This window comes from Anabrus simplex, chromosome 1, assembly GCF_040414725.1.
Source record: "Anabrus simplex isolate iqAnaSimp1 chromosome 1, ASM4041472v1, whole genome shotgun sequence".
In the NCBI taxonomy this organism is placed as follows: Eukaryota; Metazoa; Arthropoda; class Insecta; order Orthoptera; family Tettigoniidae; genus Anabrus; species Anabrus simplex.
The window spans coordinates 303,403,677-303,421,389 of NC_090265.1; the positions used below are offsets into that span (position 1 = coordinate 303,403,677).

The 17,713-nt window shown below is 37.5% G+C and overlaps 1 protein-coding gene across 2 annotated transcripts in view; it reads right to left on the reverse strand.

The window, feature by feature from the left end:
• Positions 1–17,713, reverse strand: part of LOC136865293 (lamin-C) — a 280,216-nt gene that overhangs the window by 123,626 nt on the left and 138,877 nt on the right. For both annotated transcript variants that reach the window (XM_067142399.2, XM_067142400.2), the window contains exon 5: positions 1,433–1,573. In XM_067142399.2, the coding sequence (XP_066998500.1) occupies positions 1,433–1,573 (141 nt within the window). The remainder of the gene's footprint in view (positions 1–1,432; positions 1,574–17,713) is intronic.

Genomic DNA, 17,713 nt, shown 5'->3' on the forward strand with positions numbered 1-17,713 from the left:
TATGTGAGGCTGTCTTAAATTTGGATCAACGTTTATTATTTTACATATGACAAATATTGTACCACTTCTCTAACTCTGCACAGTGTATTTTATACATATTTTTAATTTTGTTCTGAAGTGAATTTAGGAAGAAATTAAATAAATTAGGCATTTAAAACAATTATTTTCCTGGCAAACTGTTATAAAAATGTTTTAGGTAAGAGTATAAAATATGGTACATACATTTCTCCTTGATTAAAGCATTCATGAAGAATTGGTCATTTCTAGTATATATTCTGAATCATGGGTAACTTGAAGACCTCCAAAAACCAAGTAGCAAATATTTAAGAATATATTGCATTTTAACTCATGTCTTAGCAATCCATTGTGATTTTATATATGATGTATTTTGTGAAATATTCTAGATGATTATGTCCTATAGGAGAAGAAACATGTTCTAGATCAAAACAAATTACTGAATAGGCAGATCGCTTGAATACAATATTTATGTATGTTCTTAAATATTTACTACTTGATTTTCAAGTCAATACAGGTTTTTAAATCCGTGTTACTTGTAATGACCTCCAAACTTCCACACCTTATCCAAAGGTCAACGATTATAAGTGGGCTGGCATAAGGTTCCGCCTGACAGTCTTATTTCATGTTGACACCACTACAAAAGGTAAATGAGGAAAATCATCTCTCACTCATGATGACCAATCCACTACTTTTTATTTCGAATATAGTTTGTATTCAATTTTTGTATAGTGCTTACATCCTTTTATTTACAAATATATAAGAATTTTATTTTACAGATAAAGTTGTGCACGGCAGGTTGTGAATCAGTAAGAAAATAAGGTTTCTAAATTTTAATAAATTAAGAATTTTACTTCAAACCTTTTGTGATAGCACCAGTATATATCACTGTAACATTTATTGGTGTATTTAAAGACAGATTCTTGTTGGCTCATTTCTTCTGTATTTTGTAAACACCGAGATAGTAAGAACCTCATAGATTTATTTAGTATAATTTTGTGTGATATATTTTATTATAACCTTAATTGACAAGTTGAAATGTGATTGTTATCTGCCAATTTTATTTATATTGTGTACCATCGCAATTAAATTGAAGAGCAATTTCTAAAAATTTACCACAGCATGCAATCACCTATTATCATGACATCACTTCGAGCAGTAATGCACTGTGACCAACATTTTGCATAACTGTCATGTACAACCTTATACCGGACAACCTATATATGTAAATAATTGAGACGAAGAACTGCAGCAACCGACCTCACAAATATATTGCCCATAAATAAGAGACCTGTGTCCTAAGGTTTGATATGGAGTAATCAAATGGCAGGGGGAATAATTCCTAAAAAATGCAATATCAGATTATTAGAAAATTATTTTGCTCAACAAAAATAGCTTGAAGACTCTTATTACTCACCTGAAGAGCTGAGTTAGTAGATTCTAATTCACTAATTCTGGAATTCATGTCATCAACACGAGAGCGGAACATCCGTAGCTCATCAATAGCAGCAGCTGCTGCACCACTATTGCGCTGTGCCTGACTTTGCAGGTTCTTGATCTATGGAAACAAGTTATTCTTCATTAACTAAATCATGACAAAAGGAATCATAAAACAAGTGATAAGTATATTATTGTAAATTACACACTCATTCCTTAACATATCAATGAGAAGAGTTTGATAAATATACAAACTACAGCAAAACTTTGTTTATACATTAAAACATGTGGAAGTGTGAAAAATGTTCAACTGCAAGCGTACAACACCAGGTAAAAAAAAAAGGGAACTTTTCAGTATATTCATGTTCAATGGGCCCGGGGGACCCTCTATTTGTCTTATAAACAAACCTGAAAACTTTCATAATTTTTTTATGAATACGATACTTTATGTTTGTTATAGTTTATGCGTTTTTGTTAATAAATCTTTCATGTATTAGAATTCCACGAATAACTTACACGCCTAAAATTTTACCTACATTTTTCATCAGGAAAAGTGTGAATTACTCGAGAAAATATTTCAAGAAACATTCCTACTTAGTACAACTAGATACTCTAACCTTCCAATGAATGTTGGATTGGAGTAAGTGGAAACATTGAAAGTTTATGGTATAAATAAAAGTTAATGAAATCGTACGTCCGATTACTACACGTCCAAGTATGCCAGAAACTCAAAATAACTCGCTCAACTATATGAACAACAGACAACGAATTGAAGGTGTCGGCAAAATGACAAGCTCAGAACCCCATGGGAAGTTAAGGTGGATAATAGTATGCCGTAGCACGAAATGCAGAATTAAGTAAATATCGCAGCTTCTTCAAGAAAATATTAATAAATGTAAATAAATGGGAAAATATCAATGATAGAAATGTATCGGAGGCCATGGAATGAGTTGGATTAAATGGGCCAAGTTCAATCTGTATACGAGGGCCATACCTTGCTTATCTAGTCCGATCCGATTCGGTAATCAAGACTGGTTATGAAATTGTCGATTGGTAAACCAAAATATTATGCAATGGATTGTTAAGTGAATTCCTTTGCCGTCGTAAATGATTATGTAGGAGTACTCTGTATCAAAAAGTGAGGTGTTTAATTGTCAAAAACATATGGGAAGATACAAAATATGGAAAAGTCATTTTAAAAGCAAACCATCTTATTATTGCAATCTAGTATTAGATTTTGTTTTCAATATGAGAAGATTACAGTTTTGTTGAAAGATTCAGAAGGCATTAGAAGTGTTGCACATGTCGCAGGAGGAAATTAGACAGGAAGCTAGACTGTATTATGACATTGTCAACTGTAATAAGAAATAACCTTTGTAAAGAGGCGAGATACGTATCTGGTTCTCTCCAAATATCAAGGCAAGTGTTGTATAAGAATACTGTGAATGATATTAATGTGTGTAACTTTATTCTAATATCATGTTACGAGTTTCAGGCATCATGAAGCCAAATACCATTGGAATTGTTTACGAGATGGTTATGAATCCCAGCATGACTTGCTAAACTATGTAACCGTCTCAAAAGATCCGACGAGAACTGGGATGGACACCAATGGTTAGAGTACCAATACTGGAGGATGAGAGGTGTCTTCTGCCTGAAGCCAACGAATGATAAGTACTCAAAGTCAATGTCTTATTATCCCGCTATGTAGCTGCTTTTTAAGTAGAATAGTATATTTTACAATGTCAAAATGTGACATGTTCAGTTATACAACTTGAAGGCAATCGTTTTATTCGTCAATCATTGCCTTACGATGGGTAGGAATGTTGTAAACTGTAACGTGAATGATCCCAAGTTATGATATACTGTACGCTATATCATGTGAATCTAAGCGGACGCTAGTAAGTGTTATGCAGATAAATTTAGGCATGATTAATACATGTGTTAAGATAGTGTCATTATGAAGAAATCTCAGTTTAATTTATGGTTCAACTATATATTTGAAGGAATCGGGAAGTTAATATGTGCGTGATTTAGAGTCAACTGCGATCTTATTTTACGTTAAGTGTTGTACTCGCGAGTGTAATTGTGAAATTGTCGTGATGATATTGTGTTAACCACTTGACGTACTTTGACAGATCTCTCCGTCCTGGCTCTCGACTGCACTCCGGTACAAAGACGGATCTCTTGGTCCGCGCATAGTGTTTATTTCCGGACCCGCTCCAAGCCGGTTTCCTTTGTGAAAGGATTTGATATTAGTAAGGTAACCTCTTGACAGATGGAATCACTGTTTTATTCCCATTGATGTATTCGATAAACACGTCTGTGCAGTTATTTCGCAGAAATAATAACCAGTATCTTAGCAATCTCATCGTAAGCGAAATCATGGCTGCCTCCAGGTTGAGTGACGAAGCGATTATATGGGAATTTTTAGAAGAGAATGACATTGATATAGAAATAAGCGGTGAAGAATTTAGTGGATATGGAAAGTAGTTTGTGTGATAAAAACTTTAGCGCTGGTGGTGGCGAACAAAGTGCTGTTTTGCCATCAAATATGTCACTGAATTTTAGGCCTACAACTGATGCCGCACCAGCAGCTTCTAATCATGTTTTACACGATAGGGAATGGAACTGGGAGCACGTACGTAATACTCCAGAGTATCATTCATGCATCGCAAGTGGTGAAATATTGTTTTCAAAAGGCACCTAGGACAATGCCCGAACGAACTACAAGTTGTGAACGAATTTCTAACAGCAGACTTTTCGGGAACATCTAACCAATGAGGTAAATGCTTATACAAGTAAATGTCTTGTATCGGCTGCAGAGGATATAAATAGGGTAATGTCATTTGGAAAGGAACACTGATTTCCTGTATCTGTGGATGAAATGAAGGCCAGATTACCTTGAAGTGGTAATGTATCATGGAAAAAAGACGTTCAGACCCAATCTTGTTGTTGACTACAACTCTGGAAAGGGTGGTGTTGATTCCCATGACCAGAGACTCGCATCATTCCCCTTGATGAGGAAGTATGTAAAAGGATACAAAAAACAAAACCTACTTCTACATGCTAGACATGACGCTTCTGAATTCCATCATCATTCATCCCCTCCTCAACCCTGAAAAGAAGCGAGTAGGCTTTACCACCTTCCGGATCAATTTGGCCGAACAGCTGTTGGCAAGTCTGACCTTGCCTGACTATCCAAAATAAGGCACCCAAGCCCTGGGGATACAGCACTGAGACTTCACGAGAGGCACTGGGGACACTTTCCGACTGAAATACCCCTAACAACGAAGAAGGTTATCCCATCACAGAGATGCAAAGTCTGTGTGAACTGGGGTCTGAGGAAGAAATCTTCATTTGAATGCCACCGGTGCAAGGTAGCGATGCACGAATATGACTTTTTTATGACCTACCATATTCATGAAGACTTCACAAAGTACAGCTGATGGTAGTTTGGATATTTCCTCTCGTTACATTGCTGTAAAGCATGCTTTTTCAGTGTCAGTGATAATATCATGTAAAGTAATGAAAATAAATGGTACACCACGGCATAAATAAGTTCAGTTAAATGGTACATGAATGGGTTAATAATCGTGGTTAGATGAATAGTCTTCGTAAAGTCAAGTGATTGAGTATATCTTAAATGAAATGAGAATTCGTTGAGCATGACATGTATATGATATGGAGAGAGGTTTATTGTGACAGGGTCGTCGAAATATGTGAATGATTGTTATATGGATCGTCAAAGAATATTTCATTGAGATTAAGCATTTAATAGAATGAGGCGATGTAGAGGTCCTAGTGATATTTATTGTAACAGATTTATTTCGTCATGCATATGAACTTGATTTGCAGTAGTAATGGTGATTACTTAGGTATAAAGGCGGTATTTACGATGATATTTTGAGGTGTATCGAAAATACTGGTAGGATGATCGTCCAAGATATCTTCATTAAATACAGTTAGGTATTTGCGCACAATATTGGAGAATGATATAAGATCTTCATGAGTTAATGACACTATGTAGTTGAGAACCATGTCACAAAATGGTATGTATAACCTTCATTTATATGTGGTGAGTAGATTGATTTTTCTTGCTAGCTGAATTTCTCCTCATAGACCACTGAGTCGACGCTTAGAGCTAATGTAGTTTTACAGGTTGATTTCACGGAGGACACCAGAGCTGCAGAGTCATCGTAGTTTTGAAATCATTGTAGTTGGTGATGATTATGTTTTTTTAGATGTTCATTATTTAGGTGCAGATGCTGATGGAGCTCAGAAGAGATCAATTTCATTTCTTATTTGTCCAATGTTAATGTTTGAAGGATTACAATGATATCCTATGTTCTTTGATCATTTTCTGACCTGAATGATAATGATAAGCTTAGGTTACCAGTGCGTTCAAGTTGTTCTGTCTAAACATCTGGCTGGGGATAACCATCTTGTACACACATGCTTCAACAACTTTGTTTCTTTTCCATGCATACTTTGACATTTCTGAAGACGTTCTTTTCTTTTGGCACTCTTCTCCAAGTAATAAAAAGTATCATTGCTTCCATCAGTCGATAAAGAAAATGGACTATTCTGCAAACAGGTAACGACGACCTGCATTGCAGTACAAACCATTTCGTTTAGGACATGCTTTTGTGCAACCACAACCATACTTTTTTGCGAATTCCAAAGTAAAAAATATCTTGCTGAACAAAGTTCTTGCATGATCAGCTGCACTCAATGGAATGCTGTTCCACTAAAAAAGTAAACAAACACCCGGCCTTTATTACATCGTAAACATTATCTTCAGCTTTGGCAACAAAAGATAGTATTTACTGACTTCCTTCCTTAGATTTCAAATTACCAAATTATCATGATTAATCAGGTCATTTTTGTCGCCACATGCTATGATATCATCACAAGAGCACACAGTACAAAAGGCAAATTTGTCACCTTTTCTCGATTTCAGTATACATGGTAAACTCAAGAATAGGTTTCCCTTAAACATCTGATAATGTTTTTTCGTAGATTTACTCATGATCACTGATAAACAATTATCATAAGACAAACTAACCAACGAACACAATTCACATTACTCCACAACTAAATAACCTCAGCTTCACAATACGTGGCAATAAACATGAAGCAAATTAAGAGACAAACATAATTCACATGTTTTACGTAACTACAACATAACCTGTGCTTTGTAATTCGTGGTGAAGAACAAACTATATTTTGTACAGGATGGTTAATGTTATTAACGAACGAATGCAAAGAACAAGAGTAACAACCAAGTCAGTCTCCTTCAACACAAACAAATCGATTGACTGGGATTCAGGACGCATCCCGTATTCCCAGTCGAAGACTAACGTTCAGATGAATATAAATAAGAGCAATGTATCCAATATTCGCTGGTCACACAGCGTGTATCGGTGGCGTGCGGAAGCTTGTTCTGGCGCTAATTTTAGAAAGAGGATCATGGCACGTAAAATCGTAAAATAATATAATTCATCCGTACAACTGTAAAACACACTGTCTTTCCATAAACTTTACGGACAAACCGTAAAAGTTGGCAATTATCAGAGTGGTTCTCCCAATATAAAGCAGATAATTCTGAGTGGTCATGAGCACGACTCAGTCACAGGGTAGCCTAAAAAGCTGAAATGACTTAATTGTCGAATGTCAACCAAGTTATAATACTAAGATTTATTAAACTACAGGTCTTTTCTGCTCTGATGGCGGGCGGCCTACATGTTGTCAGGGAAGGAATTGAATAATTTAATAGACATATATTTACCAGATATTGTAATAGGAGTTGAATCATGGCTGAGAAATGATATAATGGATGCAGAAATCTTCTCACGGAACTGGAGGGTGTATCGTAGTAGAGATAGGATAGGAATGGTGGGAGGGGGAGTATTCGTTCTGGTGAAAGAAGAATTTGTAAGCTACGAAGAAGTTAAAGATGAGACACATGAAATTCTAGGTGTAAGGCTCATTTCTAAAAATAGGCAACTTGATATATTTGGAGTGTACAAACCGGGAAAGGGTAGCACTGACACGGATTCAGAATTATTTGATAAGATAATCAGCTATGTAGGAAACGACGAGGAAAGAAATGTGATTGTAGCGGGAGATCTGAATTTACCAGATATCAATTGGGAAGGAAATGTGAACGACAGGAAGCATGACCAACAAATGGCAAATAAGTTAATATGGGAAGGACAGCTGATTCAGAAAGAGATGGAACCAACCAGAGGGAAAAATATCCTGGATGTGGTGCTGATAAAACCAGATGAGCTATAGAGAAACTGAAGAAACAGATGGTATTAGTGATCATGAAGCTGTTTCTGTCGTAGTTAAAAATAAATGTGATAGAAAGGAAGGTCTTAAAAGTAGGACTATTAGGCAGTACCATATGGCTGATAAAGCAGGCATGAGGCAGTTTCTAAAAAGTAACTATGATCGGTGGAAAACGGTAAATAAAAATGTAAACAGACTCTGGGATGGGTTTAAAGAAATTGTTGAGGAATACGAAAACAGGTTTGTACCTTTAAGGGAGGTAAGGAATGGTAAAGACCCACCTTATTATAACAGAAAAAAATAAAGAGACTAAGAAGGAGGTGCAGACTGGAAAGAAATAGAGTTAGAAATGGCTGTGGAAGTAAGGAGAAATTGAAGGAACTTACTAGAAAATTGAATCTAGCAAAGAAGGCAGCTAAGGATAACATGATGGCAAGCATAATTGGTGGTCATACAAATTTTAGTGAAAAATGGAAGGGTATGTATAGGTATTTTAAGGCAGAAACAGGTTCCAAGAAGAATATTCCAGGAATAATTAATGAACAAGGGGAGTGTGTATGTGAGGATCTTCAAAAGGCAGAAGTATTCAGTCAGCAGTATGTAAACATTGTTTGTTACAAGGATAATGTCCACATAGAGGAGACTAAGGCTAAAGAAGTAATAAAATTTACATGTGATAACAATGACATCTACAATAGGTTACAAAAGTTGAAAACTAGAAAAGCGGCTGGGATTGATAAGATTTCTGGAGATATAGTAAGACAATGGGTTGGGATATAGTACCATATCTGAAGTACTTATTTGATTATTGTTTGGTCGGAGGAGCTATACCAGATGAATGGAGAGCTGCTATAGTAGTCCCTGTGTATAAAGGAAAGGGTGATACACATAAAGCTGAAAATTACAGGCCAGTAAGTTTGACTTGCATTGTATGTAAGCTTTGGGAAGGCATTCTTTCTGATTACATTAGACATGTTTGTGAAATTAATAACTGGTTCTACAGAAGGCAGTTCGGTTTTAGGAAAGGTTATTCCACTGAAGCTCAACTTGTAGGATTCCTGCAAGATATAATAGATAGGGTGGATCATGGGAGACTACTGGCAAAAATGAGTGCAATTGGACTAGACAAAAGAGTGACTGAATGGGTTGCTATATTTCTAGAAAATAGATCTCAGAGAATTAGAATAGGTGAAGCTTTATCTGACCCTGTAATAATTAAGAGGGGAATTCCTCAAGGCAGTATTATCGGACCTTTATGTTTTCTTATAAATGATGAGTAAAGGAGTGGAATCAAGACGTAAGACTTTTTGCGGATGATGTTATTCTCTACAGACTAATAAATAAGTTACAAGATTGTGAGCAACTGCAACGTGACCTCGGAAATGTTGTGAGATGGACAGCAGGCAATGGTATGTTGATAAACGGGGTTAAAAGTCAGGTTGTGAGTTTCACAAATAGGAAAAGTCCTCTCAGTTTTAATTACTGCGTTGATGGGGTGAAAGTTCCTTTTGGGGATCATTGGAAGTATCTAGGTATTAATATAAGGAAAGATCTTCATTGGGGTAATCCCATAAATGGGATTGTAAATAAAGGGTAGAGATCTCTGCATATGGTTATGAGGGTGTTTAGGAGTTGTAGTAAGGATGTAAAGGAGAGGGCATACAAGTCTCTGGTAAGACCCCAACTAGAGTATGGTTCCAGTGTATGGGACCCTCACCAGGATTACCTGATTCAAGAACTGGAAAAAAAATCTAAAGAAAAGGAGCTCGATTTGTTCTGGGTGATTTCCGACAAAAGAGTAGCGTTACAAAAATGGTGCAAAGTTTGGGCTGGGAAGAATTGAGAGATAGAAGGAGAGCTGCTCGACTAAGTGATACATAATACCAATATAATGGTCCGTTATTGGAGATTCCCTATGGGAATCAACATCTATATCATAAGTGGTATGTTCCGAGCTGTCAGCGGAGAGATGGTGTGGAATGACATTAGTAGACGAATAAGTTTGAGTGGCATTTATAAAAGTAGGAAAGATCACAATATGAAGATAAAGTTGGAATTCAAGAGGACAAACTGGGGCAAATATTCATTTATAGGAAGGGGAGTTAGGGACTGGAATAACTTACCAAGGGAGATGTTCAATAAATTTCCAATTTCTTTGAAATCATTTAGGAAAGGGCTAGGAAAACAACAGATAAGGAATCTGCCACCTGGGCGACTGCCCTAAATGCAGATCAGTATTGACTGATTGAAGCGGGGAGCATGGGGCCGACCAATCCAGCACGGCGTGAGACTCCGTTAAGGGAGAGAGACAGAGGCCACTATTACAACGTTGCCAGGAGCACCCACGTGCGCGTTATAAAGTCTTGTTGAAATCCACGTAACTTTGAAATACAGAGCTTCGTATGTTATAGTTCGAGTATGGCCTGAGTTTTATTATTTTCATTTATTTATTTTATTTATTTAATAATTATTTTAAATGTTTTATTATATCTTCGATGTAGTATGATACGAGTTAATTAATAATGCATATAAAAAGTGCATTGACAACACACCGAAAAATAATTCGTTCAAAAGTACTGAGTTACACAACACATTTGTTCAGTGTCGGGTATTCACCCTTTCCGTTCCTTTTGATTCCTTTGCGCAGTGACTGAAATGAGATGGAACCAGATGACTGGGTACTGTTCTTTACCTTCTTATACTATTCTCTACGGTTCGCGTACCAACTTGACAAGCTTCCAACGCTCTCTGCTGCACTTCATACATACTCACTACTGGGCCATTATTTTCTGCTTCTTTTTGAAAATATTCATGAACGTTGCTGATCATTTTTCTACCCTGATTCCTTATCTCCTTCGTCTTCGCCATTGTAAGATACATAGTGCAGTTATTACATACAACAACAACATAGAGGAATGCAAGTAGAAACAAACTAACGTATTATCACATGCCACGAACACACTAACCGAAGAATGCAGTTAAGGACACGGCTAGAACTACTCATAACAAGAATTATCCAGCCGAGCTCGATAGCTGCAGTCGCTTAAGTGCGGCCAGTAGCCAGTATTCGGGAGATAGTGGGTTCGAACTCCACTGTCAGCAGCCCTGGATGTGGTTTTCCGTGGTTTCCCATTTTCACACCAGCCCATGGCCACTTCCTTCCCACTCATAGCCCTTTCCTGTCCCATCGTCGCCATAAGACCTATCTGTGTCCGAGCGACGAAAACAAATTGAAAAAAAAAAATTATCTTAAAACAAACTCGTCAAGCAAGCTCTTAGTAATACCCACACGCACAGTGCAAGGCTACTCGGCAACACAGCAGTTCGGAGAGCGAAGTGAGCACGGCATACTCCCCGGGCGACTGAGTAGTTCTCAGCGCCACCGCCAGGCGGTCTTTCGCCTGATGGGGCAGTGACATACTGCCTGCACACCACTTCCCCTGACAGCAAGTAGGCCGCCTGCCATCAGAGCAGAAAAGACCTATAATACAGTAAAACCTTGTTATTTCAAAGTCGTTGGGACTCAAAAATCGGTCTTCGAATTACGTGATTTCGGATTAACCCATTCATCAACCAGAAGTGCCAACTCTTGCCACATTACAAAATATTCTAAGGCCTGTTACTGCATGCAATTAACCTCGATTCACAGTTAAAACCTTTCAAATGCCATAGGAAAAAAAAAAAAAATTCCAAAATGCACCCAAGAAAGTGCATTTAGAGTATTCAAATAATGCACTTGGATAACTCACTGACAAACATAACCTCTCGCAGCGAAAGAAAGAAAAATAAAGCATGATTCAAAGACTAGGATAAATCTATGCTGGCTCCCATGTGCAAGTGCTTTATTCATTGGATTTCTCTACTGTATGCACTTTAGATGCCCTGTACTTGCACAGAAAGTACCCGATGCCCTTAAAACATCGTGGCTAATCGAATTTTCCTATGACGAGGGGGGAAAAGTCTCTTGCTTCCTTCTGCATGACAACACAATACAGTCACTCTATCCTTGTACGATTTCCCGCCATGGCACTTCTCTCTTACTTCAGAAATGTAAACACTTGCCGCGTCACAAAGTATCCTAAGACCCACTAATGCATGCAATCACCTTGATTCACAGTTTAAACCTTTCAAATGCCAAGGAAAAAACTATTTCCGAAATTTATCCAACAAGGTGCATTTACAATGTTCAAATAATGCACTTTGATAAATCACTGAGAAACATAACCTCACGCAAAGAAAGGGAAAAAAAAATCACACGATTCAAAGATGAGGTTAAACTGTGCTGGTTCCCCTGTGCAAATGCATTACTTTTTTGGATTGTTCTACCGTTTGCATTTTTAGATGCGTTGTACTTGCACAGAAAGTACCTGACGCCCTTAAAACATTGTGGCTTATTGAACTTTCCTATGACAAGGGGAGGAATTCTCTCACTTCCGTGTGCATTGCAACTCAGTATAATGAACCCCACCCCCACCCTTGTACGATTTCCTGGCTGGCACTTCTCCTTTAAAACCACAAGACCGTTTGGGCTCGGCTTTAAAAGAAAGCATTACAGTTTCATCGGCAATGACAATATTGTTCGATGCCTACGAATTGATTATATGAGCCACGCTTTTTCGTCAACTGTCGGCATCACCGCTGTTCACGGATTCTGTTTCTCCGCACACTGCCTGCTGCGTGATATTACGGCATTCCTTAAAACTTGAATACAAAAGCATTCCGATTTCACTTGAACTTAACAACTTAACACTGTAGACATACCGAAGTGTGTGAAAGTGCAGAAAGCTACCCCTGCACGTTCCGGAAGACTCGTTCTATCATGACGCGGATAAATTTTGAATTTATATTACTCTATCTTACTATTGTTTTAGAATGTAAAGGCAGTTTCGAATTAAAAGACTGAATTTTGGTAATGGGGCCTACCGACATTGTACTTTGAACTACAAATTATTCATATTTCGAATTCAACAATTTTAATAAAATACATAAGTGTATCTCGTGTTTCCGGGAACGAGAGCTTCTTTGAATTAGGCGGCATTTTGAATTAACCAATTTCAAATTATCGAGGTTCTACTGTAAATAGAATAACCTAAGAGCCTACTAGCTTTCTGCCTACTTTGGAATTATGTTTTGACTACCTTTTTACACTGCAAATAGATACAACTATTATTTTGAACTTCCCTGTAAGAAGAGGACAGTGAATGCAAGTGGGTATTATGTTCAAATGAGCTCAGAGTGAGAGTCTGTTATACCGTAAGATTCCTTCAGTGAGCCATGGCTCTGTATGTCCCGTCCGCAGCGGAAGCTCGGCTCCCCGCTAAATGTCCAGTGTTCCAATAATGAAATGTGTGTGTTGTGTTTCACTGATCCGTGAGTGTGCCACAGCTGAATAGAGTGCCATGAGCTAGATGTTGCTGCAATTCGACAGTTGAATGAATCAATATGATAAACTGCTTCGAAGCATACTCTCACTGGCCAGCACTAATGTTTAGCATATTATAAAAGCAGCATAGTGGCATAGTGATTTTCCGAACACAGTCCCTGTGTTGACACATTTGATTGTGTGTATCGACACCACCCTTTGTATCACTGTACATGTGTACCATTTCAGGTTTCCTTGAAGTGTGGATGCCTTCGCCATCATGCATGCTTTCTGGGATTTCACTTTCGATGGTGAATTTCAACAGAAGTTCATAAATCTGGATCACAGTCAAAGTTATCTTCAGAATCATCGTTACTGGGTGAATAGTTCGGATCATCGGAGCCTTCACGCTTAGATTCTGTTTCTAAAAATGTTGTCTTCCCTGCTCTCACCTTCATCCAGCTCATCAACAATATGGCAAATGAACTCCTGTTTCCCTCTTTGTTTATCCATTGTGACCTGGAAAGCCCAATAACCATCCAGAATGAGCAACCTACCCACATAAGACAACATACAAGAGCCTGTTACATACTAATAATACACAAGTTTTACATACCAACAATAATGCAGTAATACTAACAATGCGTTTTTAAATAAAGCACAGCGACTTAACGAAAAGAGCTCTCCCGGCATTCGCTCCTCGCTCATGCATCGAAGCGCCATGATGACATCATAATAAGAAGTTGATACATGAATAAAAACCACCTCTCCAATACATAGCAATCCCTTATATTTAGGATAAAACCATTAACCCTTAGCACTCACGCGGCGGGCCATGCCCGACAACGAGAATATCCCGCATAGGTCCTATGTCGGGCATGACATTGTTCCCTATATAGCTCCTTTGTCGGGTCACGCATGCATGAATTACAGGTACAGTAAGGTTCTCCAAACCTGCGACGAAAATTTGAAGCCATGTATAGCTATAATCTCTTTGAAAACAGGCTTTGGTCAGATTCTTTGCAGTCCATGCGAGTTTGTAAATAAACATTGCTTAGCAATATGGCAAAGTTCGAGCAGCGTGAGAAAGAAATCGCCAGACTTTTAGGTGAAAGGGACGTTGATTTCAGCGACAGTGGGAGTGATTTTCAACTAAATGGTGAGAAAGATATTGCGAAATAAGATTGTGTTGGTGAGTTTAGTGATAAAATTCCCGATAATGAGAAAATTATGCTGAATGGCAATGCTGGTACCTCTTCTGATGGATGGAGGAAATACCGCGACACTGACTTGGATTTCAAAAGCTCATTCCCAGGTACATCAGGTTATAAACAACCACATGGTTGAATGAACTTGACTTTTTCCAATTATTACCTTTGACTGACGAGTTATTGTCGGAAATTGTGCGCGAAACTAACCGGTGTGCTAGTGTAAACATTCAAAAGGTTACGCCCCTCACACGTGAGTCTAATAGGGGGTCGTGGATAGATGTTACTTTTCCTGAATTCAAAGCATTTTTCGGCGTAATCCTAAATATGGCAATGAACAGTAAGCCTAAATTACGATGCGAGAGTGTTTTTTTCAGCAATACCTGCAGAAAAAAGCCTGGATTACATCCCGGCGAATGTTTTGGGAAGTTTCACACAATGCACTATTACAGACAATAAGTGACTGTCTGAGATAATTTTAGGTTTGAAAATGCTGAAAATTGCACCTGAATACTGTATTGAACTTGTATTATATTTATTTTGTGTTTGCTTTAGCTGATTTCTATAAATATGCTGTCAATATGTTTGTGCTCTGTTATCCCTCTGCAAGCAGATTCTTAAATGGAGCTCGAGTGGCAGCAGTGTTCAGAAGAAAAAGAGGGCTAAGGGTTAACAGATATTAAAATTAGGACAGGTTTCGCTCATACTTTGTGAGCATCATCAGTCAGAATAACCTAATTCAACGTAGGTCAGGGCCCTGATCCCAGTACATATAACATAAAAACGTCTAATAATACGATAATAATTACAACAATTTAAAGATGATCAGTAAGAATATAATATTCTTAAAACATTCAGTGACCATTAAAATAGCTTGAAGTGTACGTGAATGATAAGAAATGTTATTGGTACGTTGCTGTGAATGAACAGACAAACATGTTATGGTATCATATATCACTAACATGTATTCGAACATACCCGTAGATGACAATTAATATCGTAAGAACCTTATGAAACACAATACTCTAAGCAGATGCAAAATAGACAATTTCATTAATTTATTGAAATTCGTACTTAACAATAATTATTTCACTTTCAATAAAATATACCATCAAAAGGGACTAGCAATGGGTGACACAATCTCCGTCATTCTCGCTAACATCTTCATGGACGATTTGGAAACCAATTCAATAATCAATAAAATGAAAGGCTTACTACTCTGGCTAAGATTTGTGGATGACACATTCGCGATCATAGACAGACAATTGAACAATAGCGAAAACATACTCATGTTCCTCAACCACCTTAATAATAATATTAAGTTTAGTAAGGAGGACGAGGTCAACAACTCCTTAAACTTTTTAGATTTAACTTTGACCAGAGATAACGGAAAGTTCATGTATCAAATTTACAGGAAACCATCTGCCGCTCCTTTAACAATAAAAAAAGAATCACTGCACCCCCACTCACAAGCAGGCAAAATTTTACAGCTTGGTTTACAGGGCCTCGAACATTCCTTTCTTATGCCAATCGAAAAATAAACTGTTTCATCAAAGAATTTGCCATGCTTAACGGATTTAAAACTGATATGATCAGCAAAATAATAGGTAAAATTAAGTCAAAGAATAAAACTACATTAATCCCTGGGGAAAGAAAAAAAAAAATCACCATTTTTACGTTCACTAATCCAGCCATTTACAGTATCACTAAACCATTAAGAAAGCACAATATTAACATTGCATACCGGACCCGTAATACCAACCGTAACATTTTTTCAATTCCAACTCCATTAATACAATGTACGACAAATTCTCAAACTCGGCAATATATTGAGTCAGATGCACACACTGCAATTTTTCTTATGTCGGACAGACCAGCTTTAGAATAAAGTAACTAGAACATTATAATGCCACAAAACACAGAAAACATTCCGCCATGAGTATCCATATGAGTGAAACGGGGCATACTTTCAGTACTATCGATCAAGATAAAAAAAATACTAAAATACGCAAACAAAAGTAGTCTGATGACCAGGTATGAAAACTCTTACATTTCCTTGGACCATCATTTTAATAAAAATAGAAATTTAAATGATATCTCTGACATTAGTCCCATAGTTGAGCAAATTCCCAATCTAATCACTAATTTTGGTATCAATGCCAACAATTTCATGAAAATTTTCCACCATAAACATGCTTTTAATCCACCGGTAGCAAAAGGAGCTGCACCTACTTCTCCCCCTCGCACTGCATCCCCTCTCTCAGCTAACAACTCGTGCAGCGCCCCGCCCTCCTTTCCCCTTCCGCTATCTTCCCCACCTCTACGACCACATTCGTACAACACACGGAGCAACAAGTTAGTGACCATCAAACCTCCGCAAACAACAAAGGGACCAGTTACTCCTCAACCAATACAAGGGTAAGCGCCTTCTTTAAGCATTTACCCACAGCAGGACGTATTTTAAATCCCAGCAACTCACACATATTCTCTTCTCTTTTTTCAGGGCTCACCTGTTTCATGTTTTTCATCTATGAGATCTTTTAGTTCCCCATTCGAAGATCAGTGACAGTATATACTGAATAACACTACGATGAAACATAACACGAGGGAGTCTTAAAGCCGTTTCACGCTAACCAGGCAATGTTTTATCCATCCATACAATTCGTTTTTCAAGCAACACATGTGATCTGTAGACATCTGTAACAAGATAGCAGTCTACAATAGTTCACTCTTATAGTGTACAAGTGTTCATAACTATAAACAGTTTAATGGCATCGTATGAGGATTACGTTCATCACTGCGTACGAATAATCATTCACAGCAATGTTCCAATAACATTTCTTATCATTCACCTACACTTCAATTTATTTGAATGGTCAGTAAATGTTTTAATAGACACACCGTATTTACCCAAATAATGCCCGCACCCTCATTTTAGGAAGGCTCATTTTGAAAAAAATTGAAATGAACTGAAATTCCTTCCATCGAAAGAGTAATGTAGGCATAAACAAACATTTAGGATCACTCCGCGAGGTCCATGTGGTCTTTACGCAAATATGAACATGTAAATTTACGGATATAGCTGCTTTGCCTGGGATGATAAAAATACATTATCACTGCTATGAAATATATTTTCCAGACAGAGACAGAAGTATGACGTGCGGTGATGCCAATTTGGCTACTCATAACATCACGAAAAATTTAAACATTTTTTTTCTTCCAGTCATATCTTTAATTCCAAAGCGATGACCTATATTTTTCATGGGCTTTTTAAAAGTTTTCTGCAAGTCAAAACTAATTTTTAACATAAAAACCCCAAGATAACGTTGAGGGAATTTTTCGAGATATTAAGGAAGGTAAATAGACAGGCCAGTTTCAATGCCATAGGATATTC